This window comes from Anguilla rostrata, chromosome 3 (assembly GCF_018555375.3).
Source record: "Anguilla rostrata isolate EN2019 chromosome 3, ASM1855537v3, whole genome shotgun sequence".
NCBI lineage: Eukaryota > Metazoa > Chordata > Actinopteri > Anguilliformes > Anguillidae > Anguilla > Anguilla rostrata.
The window spans coordinates 58,789,414-58,806,724 of record NC_057935.1 but is presented as its reverse complement, the minus strand read 5'-3'; the positions used below and the strand labels follow the sequence as shown (position 1 = coordinate 58,806,724).

General features: G+C 50.3%; 1 protein-coding gene across 1 annotated transcript in view; it reads left to right on the top strand.

Annotated features, from left to right (window-relative positions):
- Nucleotides 1-17,280, top strand: part of ap3d1 (adaptor related protein complex 3 subunit delta 1) — a 25,794-nt gene extending 8,514 nt beyond the window's left edge. Inside the window, exons 12-34 of the mRNA XM_064329833.1 lie at nucleotides 746-891; nucleotides 1,230-1,378; nucleotides 1,967-2,197; nucleotides 2,423-2,657; nucleotides 3,041-3,186; nucleotides 4,191-4,332; nucleotides 4,650-4,721; nucleotides 4,933-5,008; nucleotides 5,182-5,297; nucleotides 6,093-6,229; nucleotides 8,738-8,897; nucleotides 9,491-9,631; nucleotides 10,043-10,158; nucleotides 10,243-10,370; nucleotides 11,354-11,486; nucleotides 11,937-12,192; nucleotides 12,634-12,681; nucleotides 13,351-13,540; nucleotides 13,647-13,735; nucleotides 13,971-14,056; nucleotides 14,296-14,417; nucleotides 14,812-14,891; nucleotides 15,469-17,280. Of these exons, the coding sequence (XP_064185903.1) occupies nucleotides 746-891; nucleotides 1,230-1,378; nucleotides 1,967-2,197; nucleotides 2,423-2,657; nucleotides 3,041-3,186; nucleotides 4,191-4,332; nucleotides 4,650-4,721; nucleotides 4,933-5,008; nucleotides 5,182-5,297; nucleotides 6,093-6,229; nucleotides 8,738-8,897; nucleotides 9,491-9,631; nucleotides 10,043-10,158; nucleotides 10,243-10,370; nucleotides 11,354-11,486; nucleotides 11,937-12,192; nucleotides 12,634-12,681; nucleotides 13,351-13,540; nucleotides 13,647-13,735; nucleotides 13,971-14,056; nucleotides 14,296-14,417; nucleotides 14,812-14,891; nucleotides 15,469-15,564 (3,095 nt within the window). The 3' untranslated portion in view covers nucleotides 15,565-17,280. The remainder of the gene's footprint in view (nucleotides 1-745; nucleotides 892-1,229; nucleotides 1,379-1,966; nucleotides 2,198-2,422; nucleotides 2,658-3,040; nucleotides 3,187-4,190; nucleotides 4,333-4,649; nucleotides 4,722-4,932; nucleotides 5,009-5,181; nucleotides 5,298-6,092; nucleotides 6,230-8,737; nucleotides 8,898-9,490; nucleotides 9,632-10,042; nucleotides 10,159-10,242; nucleotides 10,371-11,353; nucleotides 11,487-11,936; nucleotides 12,193-12,633; nucleotides 12,682-13,350; nucleotides 13,541-13,646; nucleotides 13,736-13,970; nucleotides 14,057-14,295; nucleotides 14,418-14,811; nucleotides 14,892-15,468) is intronic.
- The last annotated feature ends 31 nt before the right edge of the window (nucleotides 17,281-17,311 follow it).

Here is a 17,311-nt window from a genome sequence, read left to right as displayed (position 1 = left end):
GGCCTTCATCAACGCCTGCAGTCTGTCTGTCTGTCTGTCTGTCTGTCTGTGCTGTCTGTCTGTGCTGTCTGTCTGTCTGTCTGTCTGTCTGTCTTTCTGTCTGTCTGTGCTGTCTGTCTGTGCAGTCTGTCTGTCTGTCTGTCTGTGCTGTTTGTCTGTCTGTCTGTCTGTGCAGTCTGTATGTCTGTGCTGTCTATGCTGTCTGTGCGTCTGTCTTTCTGTGCTGTCTGTCTGTCTGTGCTGTCTGCGCAAGTCCATTTTGCCTCAGAAATCAAATTGAAATTCTATTAGATTTGGAAAGTCCTCTTGATGTTCTCATGCATGGGGTTTTTCCCCAATTAATTAATTTCAGTTAGGGTCTTATTAGCCCCCCCCCTCCCCCCCCCCATGGGCAGAACTGCTGTATGCTGTTAATCACTGAAACGTTTTACCCAATCAGATTTCTTTATCACTGAGACATATGGCCAATCAGATTTCTTTATTCTGCTAATGAAAACACTGTGATTCATTCTGGTTGGTGGATAGATACGCCACCATCCTGGAGGCAAATCTTACTGCATTTAGGGCAGCAAGTGGCACACAGAACAATGGTCAATAAGTTAGTTATTCTGTCACCCATCGAGCAGCGTGTGAGCTTTTAGGGTTATTCTGTGGCCTACAGAGCTGCATTTGAGTGTTTACGTTTTTTCAGTGGCCTGTAGGTCCGTCTGTAGTCTGAGTATCACGTGGTTCCTGTGCGTTGCAGTGAAGTACCTGGGCCTCCTGGCCATGTCCAAGATCCTGAAGACGCACCCCAAGTCCGTGCAGTCCCACAAAGACCTCATCTTGCAGTGCCTGGACGACAAGGACGAGTCCATCCGTCTGAGGGCCCTGGACCTGCTCTACGGCATGGTAGTGCACTACATTTGGCCCTTAAGTGTGCACTGCATCCGCCCCTTAAGTGTGTACTACATCCGCCCCTTGAGTGTACACTACATCTGCCCCTTAAGTGTGCACTACATCCGCCCCTTGAGTGTACGCTACATCTGCCCCTTAAGTGTGCACTACATCCGCCCCTTAAGTGTGAACTACATCTGCCCCTTAAGTGTGAACTACATCTGCCCCTTAAGTGTGAACTACATCCATTACATTACATTACAGCATGATAGTGGATAGCACCACTACACTATATCCACTTCTCAAGAGTAAACAGTCTTTTAGAAACTGTAAACTTTTCTTGTGTGTCGAAGGTGTCCAAGAAGAACCTGATGGAGATTGTGAAGAAGCTGATGCTGCATGTGGACAAGGCGGAGGGGACCACGTACCGCGACGAGCTGCTCACCAAGATCATCGACATCTGCAGCCAGAGCAACTACCAGTACATCACCAACTTTGAGTGGTCAGTACCAGCAAACATCTATCAGCTGCCAGTACATCACCAACTTTGAGTGGTCAGTACCAGCAAACACCTATCAGCTACCAGTACATCACCAGCTTTGAATGGTCAGTACCAGCAAACATCTATCAGCTACCAGTACATCACCAACTTTGAGTGGTCAGTACATGCAAACATCTATCAGCTACCAAGTACATCGCCAACTTTGAGTGGTCAGTACCAGCAAACATCTATCAGCTACCACTACATCACCAACTTTGAGTGGTCAGTACCAGCAAACATCTATAAGCAAAAAGTGTATTACTAACTTCAGCTGATCAGTGTAGCTTTACAGTGCTCAAGTTGCTTTCCTTACAGAGTACGTAACATTAGTTACCATTTAATGTTGTGAGATCACAGATGCGCGATTAGAATGTCCTTAACTGAACGCTCTGATGCTGATGTAACAATCACAGCTGGTAATTGAAAGCGGTGGAGTTCTAGAACACGGACTTACAACGTTGAAAAAACATTCCAAGAAACCTGTTCTTCAAAGGGTTCGTTGATTGCTCCATGTTCCGCGTTCCGTGTTCCGTGTCCCCTGTTCCGCAGGTACATCAGCATCCTGGTGGAGCTCACCCGCCTGGAGGGCACGCGGCACGGGCACCTCATCGCCTCCCAGATGCTGGACGTGGCGATCCGCGTGAAGGCCATCCGCGGCTTCGCCGTGGCGCAGATGGCCACGCTGCTGGACAACGCCCACCTGCTGACGGGCAACACGCAGCGCAACGGCATCTGCGAGGTCCTGTACGCCGCGGCGTGGATCTGCGGGGAGTTCTCAGAGTACGCGTGCGAGCCCACCACCCCCCGCACCCCCAGCCCTATTCCTCTTCTCTTCTTTTCTCTGTTCCTCCCCTCCTCCTCTTCTCCCCTCTCCACCCCCCTTTATCGATGAAACCCACCTCTTGAGTAAATGTGCTTTTCTGGACCCACCACTAGTAATGATTGACGCTCACACACCCTACTGACCCTGTCCCCTGTCTCCTGTGCTCCCCCCCCCCCCCTCAGGCACCTGGAGGACCCCATGCAGACCCTGGAGGCCATGCTGCGCCCCCGTGTGGCCATCCTGCCCGGGCACATCCAGGCCGTGTATGTGCAGAACGCCGCCAAGCTGTTTGCAGCGGTGCTGTGCGGCCAGCAGGGGGAGCCGGTGGACGCCGAGGCGGCCCAGGAGAGCAGCCAGCTGCTCATCGACAGGCTGCCCCTCTTCGTCCAGAGCGCCGACCTGGAGGTGCAGGAGAGGGTGAGCACGCACCCCTTTTTAAAAAAATTTTTTTACCCTCTCCGTCTTACTGTCTCAGTCGTTCCCAGCCCGTCTGTCCCTTCCCTCTCTCAGGTCAAATTGGTCCAGCCGAAAATGCTTTGCACTCTAGACGTTACGTGTGAAACATAGCGAGCGAGGCGGAGAAAAAAAATGAGGAAAGGAGGAGAAAATACATGATTGCTATAAAAGCATTATACCATTGATAACATTAATCAATTTCTTAACAAATGAACATTTCTGTCCTCTCTCCTTTCGTCTCCCCCTCTCCCTCACTCTCTCTTGCTTCTCTCTCTTTTCGCTCCCACCTTTCTCTTTCTCTCCCTCTCTAACTCTTTCTCTCTCCCCCTCTCCGCCCCCCCCAGGCCTCCTGCATCCTGCAGCTGGTGAAGTACGTGCAGAAGCTGCAGCAGAAGGGGGTGGAGGTGGGGGAGGAGCTCACCGCTCTGTTCGCCGGGGAGCTCAACCCCGTCGCCCCCAAGGCCCAGAAAAAAGTGCCCGTTCCAGAGGGGTCAGTACTCAACACCGCCCACCAGTACTGAACACCGTACCTCTCACCTAGCCTGTACTGAACACAGTACCTCTCACACAGCCTGTACTGAACACAGTACCACTCACCCCTTCTCCAGTACCACTCCCACCCAGTGAACACGCTACACGCTGTTGGTTTCCTGACAAGTAACACGCTGTGTTGTGTTGTACTGAACACAGTAAAACGCTGTGTTATGTTGTACTGAACACAGTAACACACTGTGCTGTGTTGTACTGAACACAGTAACATGCTGTACTGAACACAGTAACACACTGTGCTGTACTGAGCACAGTAACATGCTGTACTGAACACAGTAACACGCTGTGCTGAACACAGTAACATGCTGTGCTGAACACAGTAACACGCTGGACTGAACTCAGTAACACGCTGTACTGTACTGAACACAGTAACATACTGTGCTGTACCAAACACAGTAACACGCTGTGCTGAACACAGTAACATGCTGTGCTGTACTGAACTCAGTAACACGCTGTACTGTACTGAACACAGTAACAAGCCGTGTGTAACCAGACCACGTAACAGCCGTACTGAACACAGTAACACGCCTGTCTGAACACAGTAACACTCTGTGAACACAGTAACACGGTGGACTGAACTCAGTAACACTCTGTACTGTACACAGTAACACGCTGTGCTGAACACAGTAACATGCTGTGCTGTACTGAACACAGTAACACGCTGTACTGAACACAGTAACATGCTGTGCTGTACTGAACACAGTAACACGCTGTACTGAACACAGTAACATGCTGTGCTGTGCTGAACACAGTAACACGCTGTACTGAACACAGTAACATGCTGTGCTGTGCTGAACACAGTAACACGCTGTACTGAACACAGTAACATGCTGTGCTGTGCTGTACACAGTAACACGCTGTACTGAACACAGTAACATGCTGTGCTGTGCTGAACACAGTAACACGCTGTACTGAACACAGTAACACGCTGTGTTGTGTGTTAAGGCTGGACCTGGACGCCTGGATTAACGAGCCGCCGTCGGAGAGCGAGTCGGAGGATGAGAAGCCGCGCGCCGTGTTCACCGAGGAAGAGCCGCGACACACTCGAACCCGACACACTGAGGTGGACGAGAAGGAGCTGGCCAGGGTACGACACACACACTCACACACACACACACACGCACACACCCCACACTTGCACACGCACTCACGCCACACACATCACAGCCACTCACCACACTCACGCCACACATCACAGCTACACACACACACACACTCACGCTCACACACATACACAAGCACACACACAAACACACACACCTGCACACGCATGCACGCACGCAATCCCTATACAATATAATAAACAGCAACTGCTCTACACTGCCATCCTTCCTCGTCCACACGTTTGTCTTTCTCACTCCGTCCATCTCTCCCTCTCCCCCTCTCCCCCTTTCCTCCCTTCAGCGGAGGGAGGTCAGGAAGCAGGAACAGGCCAGCAATCCCTTCTACATCAAGGCCTCGCCGACCTCCCAGAAGGCAAGTCTGCGTGCTGCACGCTGACCTGCTGTCTGTCTGTCTGTCTGTCTGTCTGTGTCTACTTGCACTCACTCTGCTTTAGTATATAAACATTGAGTTAAGCACTGCTAATTATTAACCCGACTGTCTGCCTAAACATGGTTTATTATAAACCTGTCTCTCTCTGCGTCTGTCTGTCTGTCTGTCTGTCTGTCTGTCTGTCTGTCTGCAGGGCTACCAGGATGCTCCAGGGGTTGACCACATTCCTGTGGTACAGATTGACCTCAGTGTGCCTCTCAAAGTCCCAGGTAAGGGTGTGTGTAGTGTGTGTGTTTGTGTGTGTGTGCATGTGTTGCGTTTTTCAGATTGTGCTGTTGCTCTAACGTTATATTGGGTCAGATCTCACAGATTCTTATTTCCCTACCTTTCCTCCTCCCTCTCTCCTCCTCCACCCTCCCTCCTGCTCTTCCCCCTCTCTCAGGGATGTCCACGTCCGACCAGTACGTGAAGATGGAGGAGGAGCGCTGGCAGAAGGACAAGGCGGAGAAGAAGAAGAAAGAGAAAAAGAAGAAGAGGGAGAAGAGGGGCCGGGGGCGGGCGATCGGGCGGGCGGATCCCCACTGGTGACATCGTCACGAGGAGATGCGAGGTAGCCACCGGGCGCCAAGGTGGCATCGTCGCCGAACGGTAGAGCATTCGCGGCGGCACACAGCTGTGCTACGGTCATCACGCGCTGTGTTACATTACATTACATTACATTACATTACATTACAGGCGCTTAGCAGACGCTCTTATCCAGAGCGACTTACACAACTTTTTACACAGCATTTTACATTGTATCCATTTAACAGCTGGATATAATACTGAACAATTCCGGTTAAGTACCTTGCTCAAGGGTACAACGGCAGTGTTCCTACGGACGAACCTGACGACCTTTCGTTACAAGCCAGTTCTTACCATTGTGCTACACTCGTACAGCTGTGTAGTTCATTCAGCTCGATCGCTTCGTGTTACGTCAGCACTCATTCTCTTCCGGGGCCGGAGTCTAGCTGAGGAACGCCTGGTGATTACACACACACACACACACACACACACACACACACACACACACACCCGAACCCGACACTGATGACGAGAAGCTGTCAGTTACTACCTCACGCTTCCACACCACACACACACACACACACCCTAGCTGAGGAACACCTGGTGATTACACAGTCAGCTAATGGGCAGAATGGTGGAGTAATTACGGAAAAATGTCACGGAGTGGGCGGGGCTACTGTTGCCAGGAGAGGGGGAGTCATTGTGACATCACTCAGGCAGTTGGGGGTGGTGGGAGGGGGAGGGAGGCTTTGGAGGAACTGTCATGAGTTGTTACTAGCGAGTGCTTAGCCTCTCTCTCTTTCTCTCTTTCTCTTTCTCTCTCTCTCCCCTCTCTCCCTTCATCTCTCTCAGAATGCCTTACCCAGCGACGATGACGACAAGGACCCCAACGACCCCTACAGGGCTCTGGACATCGACCTGGACAGGTGAGTTCCGCCCCTGGCGCTTCTCCGCGCATGCCACACTTTCCCGCTAGCTTTGTTCAGATTGAGCGATGTTCAGATTGAGCGGCGTTCAGTGAGCGGAGCCGTGTCCTGAGCTGTGTGAGTCTGTGGATGACGTGGTCATGTGACCGGTGTTGAACGAGCCCTGCCGTTCTCTCTCTCTCATGCACACACACCCCCCCTCTGCCCCCGGCAGCCTGGTCTCTGGAGGGAAGCGCAGGTGAGTACTGAGGGGGGGGGAGAGGGGGGGGGGGCTACGCTGCCCCCCAAGGCAGCCTGCATCTCTGTCTCTCCCTCTCCCTCTTCCTCTCCTCCTCCAGTCTGTCTCTCTCTCTCCCTCTTACCCTACTGTCTCTCCCTCTCCTCCTCCCATCTCTCCCTCTCCTTCCCCGTGCCTCTCTCTCATTTCTCACATTCTCCCTCCCTCCCTCCCTCTCTCTGTCTCTCCCTTGCTCAGACTCTTCACCCCTTGCTCTCTTACATTTCTTACATTTATTGTTTTATATGATTTTTTTTGGGGGGGGGCATGGGGTCAGTAACCAGACATTCAAAAGAAACAACACCAAAAAATCGGCCCAACACCACCACCCCCCTGTCACTATATCCTCCGGAACTCTCAGCCCACCCCACCCCACCCCACCCCAGCCCAGCCCACCCCACCCCAGCCCAGCCCAGCCCAGCCCACCCCAGCCCAGCCCAGCCCCACTCCTGCTGCACCTGACCTTCAGTTCCCGAGCTTCGCTGAAGTTCAGCGTTCTGTAACTCTCACGGTTTCCTCCGGTGTGCTCGGACGGTTTGCGATGCGCACGCCGCGTATGTTGGTGGCGCGGGTGGTCGCACGCCGCGCTGTGCGGCGCCGCGGCATGCCCACGGCAGCTGGCGGGGTGCCTGCCAACACTAGCGCTGGGTTAGAACACGGCGCCATGGCAACCTGGGGGGGGGGTTCACCCAGTACGGTAGAGTACACTGTGTGTCACATGTTGAGCTAAACGGGAATGTTAGCTGGTCCTGTAAGACTGTTAAAAAAAAAAACACCTTTGCAAACCTGGTAACGTCCAGAATTTTCCGTTGTTTGTTTAAAAATGTTAATTGCTTTTCCCAGACAATTTCAAATTCAATTTGGACTCCCTTATTGGAAATACCGTTGGAAATGTTAGCCGAGACAGCTAAACGAGCTAAATTAATTTGTAAAGTGCGGCTCAATGTGGCCTTTAAATAACACAGGCAGACCCATTTCACTAGTCAGACCCCACTGCGGAAATGGTGGTGTCCTATTTTTAGACGCAGATTTGGTTAAATATCATTGGCTGAAGGTGGAGGAGAGGGTGGTGCTGTTGTGGCTGTCTGCTCTTTTGAATGTCCTCAGCCTGTTAGAGTAGAATGCCTTGATTAACCCCTTCCCCCCACCCACCCGTCTCCAGTGGTTCTGTCCCAGCAGAACCACTCTGAGCGCTTTCACTTCCCCGAAAAAAAGTGGGCGGTGCTTTAGTCTGGACTGATATGCATGATCGCCCTTCTACCCCATGCACAGGCCCTGCCATACAGTTGGGATGAGCATGAGTTATGGATCGATAGATTACTCATCGGATACGCGCCTATTCGATCTTTATTATTGTCTCACGAAGGCTATGCATGTACGATTATGCGTTGGCTCCATTTATTAATTTAATGTATCTCTCGCGTTACCTAATATTAAGATTCAGTTTGGTTTTAGTCTAAATGGTCTCACCGCATGTTTGTTATCACAGCAGATAGCTAACTAGCTAACTATTTAATTATATTCAAAATAGGCTCAACTCTTAACATAGTCGAGGTATAACGTAGACTAGCTACCCAGAGTCATTCTTCAACATCCAACTGATACTATTGCAGGTGTGATATTGTGACTGTTAGCTTGCTAGCTCTGACAGATTACCACTTCATTTATCAAGTCACACTGATGCGCATTGATTTAGAACGGTGATTGAACTTTTGCAGGTGCTACTTGTGTTAATTGACACAGTACGCTAAGCTAACCCAGGCTTACTGTGATGGAAAAACTTTATTAATGTGCGTTATGTGTGCATGCATTTTCTATATAATCAGTGGTACTGTTCGGCCAAGATGCGTTCTAAAAATAAATTCTTCCCCGTGCGAGTCCATTTTGAATGGAGCGCATTACATGTGATCACTCGATTTGTGAATCAGTTAACAAGCACCATCCCTAATGTACAGGGTCTTTGTTTGAGTCTGTAGTCTCGAGCTCCTGTGTGTGGGACCGTTCCAGTTTGGCATGCGTTTTAACCCTTTGAAGGCCAGGTGTTCTGGAATGTTTTTATCTAAGTCATTCTAAGTCGGTGTTCTAGGACTCCCGTACCGATTGTTACATCACCATTAGAATGTTCGGTTAAGAACATTCTAATCACGCATTTGCTAGCTCGCACCTCGACGGGTTAGAGACACAGGTCACGTGACCCACGGCCCCTCTCTGTACCCCCTTCCCCCGTCCAGGCCCCTGGCGGACAGCGAGAAGCTGCCGGTCAGGACCCACCGGCCCGCCAGCTCCCCGAAGAGCCCCGGGGACGAGGGTGAGGCGGAGCGCGTCCCGGTGGAGGAGCCCAAGAAGAAGGGCAAGAAAGACAAGAGGGAGAAAGAGAAGAAGGAGAGGAAGGTACGAGGAGGTGTAAGGAGGGAGTGTGTCGCCCATCATCTCTTTCACAGCCAGGGTCCGCGATCCTTTTTATTTCATTTCAAGTACATTTTATTTCAACAACCAATAATGAGAAATACAAATCGCCCCTCCCCGCCCGCCCGCCCGCCCGCCCGCCCGCCCGCTCCTCTCCCAGCTCCAGGGTTATCGCTCACAATCTGAGGGTTCAGTTCAACTGGAATATTACATTGTTTTTATTGTTATTTTAAAATACACATATTTTGGTGATGCTTTTATTTTTGTGTTATGGCTTTGCGTAAATTATTGTGCCCAGTTTGTTTGTCGTGGGATGAGTTTGTAAGTGTGGACTGCATTTTCGGATGTGAAACGGAGGAAGTGCGCGCTCCAGTGCGTTAAAGCTTCCTGTTTGTTTGCGGTGGGTTTCAGGTAGTTCCTTTTTAACTTGTTACTAGGCATGTCTCTCTGTTGTTAACGGGGGAGGTTACGTCAGTGAGGCTGACCGAGAAATATGATGTACCCTTCAGAATTTCGGGAAAATGGGGTAAAAAAAAAACTTTTTATAAAAAAGAGGGATGTGCCCGTCTGTGTCGTAGAAGAGCAAAGAGGACAAGAAGAAGAAGAAACATAAACAGGACAGAGGGGAGGAGCCAGAAGAGGCCCCACCGGCAGAGGAGCCTGTCCAATCGGAGGAGCTCATCGAGGTGGAAGCCCCGCCCTCTACTGCCCCAGTGGAGGTATGACATCATAGCTGACCATAACTGAGTCCTCATTGGTCTTTTTATTAAATTCTCCTGATTTTTTTTTGGCTCATTGTATAGCTGTAGCTGAAGCTAATTTACAATGTAGCAGCATTTATGACGGTCATGGATGACAGCAAAGCCCTGGGCATTGCTGCCTGTCTTTTAAGGTTATCAGATGACAGTTTTGGATCTTAAGTTTAATTTACGTTCAAGTTAAAAGCTAGCTGAAAGGGAAGATAACAATTAGTAAAATAAGCATCGAAAGAGAGAAGGTGGAAAGAAGAGGAAGATGGATTGACAAAGACGAAGTGAGAAAGGCGGGAGAAGGAAGTGAAAAAAGAGAAGCAGCGAGATCATCTCTTTGCTCGTGAAGCTCATCCCTCTCTCCCTGTCTGCTGCTTTTAGGGCTCAGATTTGGATTTCTGGCTCTCCAATGCATCCGCCCCCCCTAAGACCCAGGTCCAGTGCCCCGTCCCTCTCCCCTTACCGCCATCTCTCTGTCCGCCCCCCCTAAGACCCAGGTCCTCCTTCTCTACCTTCTGCCTCCCCATCTCCTCCCCTGCGCCTCACCTAGCATCTCTCCTCTGCCCCCCCCCAAGACCCAGGTCCTCCTCCTTCCTCTTACCTTTCTGCCATCCCTCCATCCACTCCTCCCCCTGCGCCCTCTCACCTTACGCCCATCTCTCCATCCGCCCCCCCCAAGACCCAGGTCCTCCTCCTCTTACTTCGCATCGTCATCACTCCTCCCTGCGCCCTCACTTACGCATCTCATGCACCCCCAGACCCGGTCCTCCTCCTTCCTACCTTCTGCCATCCCTCCATCCACTCCTCCCCTGCGCCCTCTCCCTACGCCCATCTCTCCATCGCCCCCCCAGACCAGGTCTCCTCCTTTCTCTTACCTTTCTGCCGTCCCTCCATCCACTCCTCCCCCTGCGCCCTCTCACCTTACGCCCATCTCTCCATCCGCCCCCCCTAAGACCCAGGTCCTCCTCCTTCCTCTTACCTTTCTGCCATCCCTCCATCCACTCCTCCTCCTGCCTCCTGCCTTTCCGCCGCACTCTCTTTCTGAGCGGTTTGTCTGGCTCGTTGGCTTGCAGTGTGGATCTGGGTGTCCTCTCTCTGTCCGCTGTCTCCAGCTTTGTTTCCACGCGCTGCTCAATGGTTTAGCTGTGTCCAATGTCATGTTTGTTGCTATTAACTGTCTCAAATGTTGTTATTATCTTTATTAATATTAATAATGATAATAATAATAATAATAATTCTGTTCTGTGTTGAGTGGTCTGACAGTGCAGAACAGTCGCTGCACTTCTGTCTCTCTCCCTCCTCCCTCCTCTCTTTCTCTTTCTTTCTTTTTTCACTTTGTTCTAATATTTTTAAGCACCGTCTGTGCACTGTCCTTCACATATCTTTTTTGTTAATTTATTGAGGTTTTTTAAAAATTACTTTTTAAATAAAAATTTTTTTAAATTTTAATTACTTTTTTGCCGTGTAAATGTAGCTTTTTAAACAGGTGGTGTGTCAGACGCCACCTGCGCAGGCTGTGAAATCAGAAATGACTTTTTTTTAAAAGTAAAAAAAAAGAACAAACCTTTCATGATTTTTAAAGGTAGAATGAGGTGAGGATGTGATGTTTTGTGAAGCGGAATCGGCTTGGCGAAGCTGTGTGTGTGTATGCGGTCCTCGCATTGGCCGTTAACAGTGATGTGCTTCTGATAGGAGGCGGAGTCAGCAGCAGCAGCAGCTCCCCCAGACTCGCGAGGCTGCTGTCGAGCGAGAGTCCAAGACAGCAGAGCTCCCAGACCGATGAGTCCGAGCGCCGTAAGAGTCACGAAGACAAAGCCGGAAGCACGTAACGCACTGGAACGCACTGTAAAACGCACTGGAACACACTGTAAAACGCACTGAAACGCACTGAACGCACTGTAAAACGCACTGGAACGCACTGTAAAAACGCACTGGAACGCACTGTAAAACGCACTGGAACGCACTGTAAAACGCACTGGAACACGCACTGTAAAACGCACTGGAACGCACTGGAACACACTGTAAAACGCACTGGGACACACTGTAAAACGCACTGGAACACACTGTAAAACGCACTGGGACACACTGTAAAACGCACTGGAACACACTGTAAACGCACTGGGACACACTGTAAAACGCACTGGAACACACTGTAAAACGCACTGGGACACACTGTAAAACGCACTGGAACACACTGTAGAACGCACTGGAACGCACTGGGACACACTGTAAAACGCACTGGGACACACTGTAAAACGCACTGGGACACACTGTAAAACGCACTGGAACGCACTGTAAAACGCACTGGGACACACTGTAAAACGCACGGGGACACACTGTTTTTCCCTTGTTTTTCGCTGCTACAGAAGTCCTCCAAGCACAGGAAGAAGAAACAGAAGAAGGAGAAAGAGGAGAAGGATAAGAAAAAGAAGAAGAAGCACCATCATCATCATCACCACCATCACCATGGTGACGGGGGCGGAGACGGGTCTGTGCAGAACGGCACGGTGGAGGAGGAGGAGCCACTGCCGGTTAGTTCTCACGCAAGTGTGTGTGTGTGCGTGTGTGTGTGTGTGTGTATGTGTGTGTGTTTGTTTTTAACTTTAGTATGTTTTTGACTTGATTAAAATAAAGATTTGTCTTATAGTAATGAGCGCAACTGAAACTTTAGTGACTGGTGAGACAAGAGGGAAAGAATACTCATTTATTTAATTGAAGCCCCATTTCACTGACAAAGACTGTGTGCAAAATCTTTTACCTGAACATTATTTTTCAATATGCTGGGTGCTGATCGTTTGAGTGTGCTTGCTCAAATATTTTGATTGGCACGCCTGCTTTATTGCCAGTAGATTGAACTCCATTTTGTTTCTGTCACAGTCGTCCTGTACGTGCAAACATTGTGCTGGTATGTGATTGGCTGACATGCTCATTCTGTGACATGCCCACCCTGACCCATGGTATTCTTGTTTCAGCCGATGTCCAACTACAGCCTGCTGGCAGAAAACTCTTACATCAAGATGGTGAGTGTGAGAGTGAGGGGTGGGGCTTTGGGACGAAGCAGGCTGGGCGTGGGATTGGATGCTTGGGTCGTTTCCTCCGTCCAATTAAAGGCCACCTATTAGGGAGCGGAAACCGTGGAAACCTGTACAGTTGGAATTGTGGGTGCTTGCTTTTTCGATATCCCCTCACCTGTTAACGTTGTAACCCCCCCCCCCCCCCACCCCACGTGTTTCCCGCCATTAAGATGAAGGAGGATGCTGATGAGGTAAGTGTGGAGGAAGGGGGAGGGGCCTGTGTGTCTTAGCATGGCGTTTTTTACGACAACGATTCGGCCCGTTCGTTCTCCTCATTTTGCCTTCTGTCCGGAGTGCTGATACCGCCTTTCTGTGCGTGACTACGTGTGAATCGCCTGATGTGTCGTGTGGGTCGCCTTTCCTTTCACACACCTGGCCCTCTTTGTCTTTGATTGGACCGGGCATGTCACATGTGCCGTCTGGACCAATCAAAAGGGAGTCCCGGGTTTTTAGGCTCATCTGTCCGCTGGGAGGTTTTGGCGTGAATTGAAGCGGGATTGGTGCTTTTTTCTGTCGTGCCCTGCGTGTGATTGGTTGGGGTTAGTCCTTGTTTTTCCTGATTGGCCGCGCGTAGCTGACAACCCGCCTCCCCCCCCCCCCCCCACCGTGCCTCAGATGTGTGACATCCAGGGAAACCTGCAGGACGGAAGCCAGGTGGTGGTGTCGGTCATCTTCGAGAACAAGTGCGACAGCTTCCTCAAGTCCATGGAGTTCAACGTGCTGGACTCCCTCAACGCCAAGCTGCAGCGGCCGGAGGGGGCGGGGCCGCACGACGGCCTGACCGTGCCCTTCCAGCTGCCCCCAGGTGAGGGAGAAACCCCCTTAACCCACGATTGCGGCCTTGAACTGTTCGGGTTGCCGCGGTTACCAACGGCGGCCTGGTTAACGGGGCTGCCCTCCCGCTCCCGCAGGGGTCTCGAACGAGGCGCGCTTCGTCTTCTCCGTGGAGAGCATCGTCACGCCCCAGAAGCTGAAGGGAACCCTCGCCTTCATCGTCAAGGTAACACCCCCCCCCCCACCCCGCCCCTTTGAAAGAAAATCCTCCGGAAACCATTAAGGCCTTGTGTTGTCGTCGGCGTGGCTCTGTGTGCTGAGGGAGGACGCATACCGTACATACATACAGGATGAGAATGATGCAATGAGCTGTCTAGGTGGGCGGAGCTTTCGACCCGTTTCGCTATTGGGCGATGGTTAGTTAGTTCTGTGATGTCACAAAGAGTCTCTCTCCTCCGCAGTCTGAGGAGAGCTCCACCCACGAGAAGCTGGACTTCAAGCTGCACTTCACCTGCTCCTCCTACCTGATCACCACGCCCTGCTACAGGTGAGCGCATGCACGCCTGCTCCACACCCCGGGCGTGGACACACACACACACACACACACACACACACACACACACACTCGCGCACTGTCCAACACACTTGGTTTAACGCTGGCACCGGGAGTTAAACTGTACTCCGTGTTTTTTAGGTTGTGTTCGCGGTCGCGTTTGTGTTCTGTATCCGCGCGTTTGTGTTTGGCGGGAGAGTAACGCGATGTAACCGCCGGTCTCTGACCCTCAGCGACGCGTTCGCCAAGCTGCTGGAGTCGGGGGACCTGAAGGGGAGCTCCGTGAGGCTGGAGGGGGTCAGCATGCCCTTCCACCACCTGCTCGCCCGGATCTGCTTCCACCACCACTTCTCCGGTACGGGACACGGGACAGGGGGTGGGGGTGTGCTGGGGAGGGGAAGGGGCGCTACTTTTTTATTCTTTTTTTTAATTTTGTGTGTCTTGCTAACTCATGAAATGGAGAGATAATTAAGTTTCTGTTATTAATTACCTCTCCCGTCTGTCGCCTTCTCTCCTGCCCTCTGTTTTCTTTCTCTCCCCGTATCGCTTTTCATCTCACTTTCTATCCCTTGTTTTTCTCATCTTCTCATTCCCTATCTTTCTCTTTTCCTCCTTCCGTGACCCTTTCTCTCTCACTTTCCCTTCTCCCTCTCTCCCTCCCTCTCCTTTCTCTCTCTCTCCCCTCTCTCCCTCCTCTCTCTCTCTCTCTCTCTCCTCCCTCCCCCCCCCCCCCTCTCTCTGTCTCATAGTTGTGGAGAGGATTGACTCCTGTGCATCCATGTACAGCAGATCCATCCAGGGTCACCACGTCTGCCTGCTGGTCAAAAGCGTGTGTTCTCCCACCCCCCCCCCCACATCTCTGCAGTCGCAGCCCCCAGCTGGAGTGTGGGTTCCAGTCCCCCCCCCCCCCCTCAAATTGCAGGAAACCGTCAGTATGTCCGTTTGTATGGAAGTTTTTAACAGAGCCAGATTGCGTTTTTTGGCTGGACCGCAAGAGCAGGGCCAGCCCTACAAACGCAAATGTCAGTGGCTGACTGAGTGAGTGATGACGTCACTCCATTGGTTGGCCGGATCGCGTGTGTTAGGTCCAGCCATACACTAGGTTTTAACCTGGTCTTGTTCAAAAACATTTTCAAAGGCATCTGAGGTATTTTTACAACAAATCTACTGTCAGTATTTCAGCAGACTTTGCCCACGGTGCAGAGGCAGCCTTTGTCTACTGCAGACTTTTGCCCATGGTGCAGCCTTTGTTTACTGACTGTTTCTGTCTGTTTGCTTTGTGTATGCCTGCAAACGTGTGGCTTTTATCAGGTAATTGCGTGTGGTAGTTTTTGTAGTTTTTTCATATGCATTGGTGACTTTGTTGTTTCCTCCTCTCTCTCTCTCTCTCTCTCTATCTCTTGCAGACTGAGCAGACCGTGTCGATTGATGCAAAATGTGACGAGTCTGCTCTATTGGGGAACGTGCTGGACGAGATAAAGCAGACCTTCTCTCAGTGTTGAGTGTGTCCTGGGGAAAATCAGAAACGCACATGCGCACACACACACACACACACAGAGGCTGGTACACTCCCTTCCTCCCTATTCCTCTTTTTTTTTTTTTAAACGTGCTTTTGCCATTTCCTCTACCGCATTTCGATCTTAAATCTGCTGTTTCTCGTCGGGTCTCTTGTCTCTCCTACCTCATGCGCTGTTTCTTCAAACCCTTCGCTTCTAAGAACTGGAATCACGTTGCTGTTTTTGGTGTTTGGTGTTTTGATTGGGTTGGTTGTTTTTTTTTTTTTTTGTATTATTGTTTAATCTGTTTTTTCCCTTTTTTTTCTTCTTAATTTCTTGAGCCCGTCTGTGCCTTTTTCCCCCCTTGTGTGCTCAGACACCCCCCCCCCCCCACACACACCACACTCCCGCAAGCAACCCAAACATCTCCACTGAATGTGTAGTGGAGTTTTTAATATTCCTGGTGGATTGCAGATATCCATGTTTTTTTGGTTCTCTCCCTTTTCTTTCCTCTTTACCCCCATCCCAAAACTCTTCTCCATTCCAGAACTCACTCAGTCACTGTAGCAAACCAGCGGGGACCCAAGTTAGCACTTTGACGCTAGCGCGTCTTCCGCTCCCGACAGTTATCCGGTGACCCCTGACCTGAGATTGAGTGGGTGACTGTAAATAGCCCTTGTTAAGGTAGAGTCCTCCGTCATAGACACGGGTGGGCGGTTGTGGAATGCGGTCGTCTGGGGGACCTTGGAGGGGGCCATTGTGAGGTCATAGTAGTCTCTGACCTCATCAGGAGTGTGTACAGTGCGCAGTGAAGACACACAGCGTTTCCTGTACAGTATTATGCAGCGTTAAGTGTAGCCTGGACCTGCCCTGGCCTTCATTTTTGATGAAGGTGATGATGATGATGATGAGTGCTCGGTAAGACGGTTAAACCCTTTCACTGTAGTCATTTGAAGCCGTCCTCTTCAACACAACAGCTTTACCAGAAGGAGATAAAAAATTAAGCTGCGCATTTAATTTCGGAAAGTTCTGGATTGGAATGTGTACATATCAGGATTCTTCTCAGTACAGAAACACACACACACACACACACACAATACACACACACCGACCTGTCTAGCCATTCCTTGTCTTCTTTCCTTCTTTCTTTCTTTTTATAGAAGTATTTTTATGAAGCGAATGTTTTTTCTGAGCACTTCTGTTACACTTGGTCTTATACTGTGTTTTCAACTGTTACAGTCACTCAGCAAATCAGACGGGTTTTCCTGGAATGTGTTGCTTTTTGTTTTCCAAACTGATGTCATGTTTTGCAGTCAAGATGTTCTTTCTGAATGGAGGTTCCATTTTGTGCGGCAGGAAAGGGTGTCCTAGTCTTTCAAACATACACATGAATATGCACCATTTAGTGCAGTTGCAGAAAAACTTACCGGAAATGCCTCGTCCTCAGTTTTCTCCTGGTAGATTTTAGAGAATCTCTTTGTGGATTTGGACTAGAGTATACTTCCATGTCTGTCAAAAGCAGGTCAAGGTCAATTGTGACTTTTTTTCCCTCCTGTTTTCCAGCTGTACGATGTATTATTATGAAGATTTAAAAAAGAAATACGCGAATAAAGATTAAAAAGTATACATTTATCAACATTCCTGCCTTCGCAGACAGGCATGATTGAGCTGCTGTAGTCTTTGTGTTAAGTTGAACCAATAAACGCCCGTAATATGATAGAAGGCTGCGTTGCTGTTTTCTTGAAATCACTTG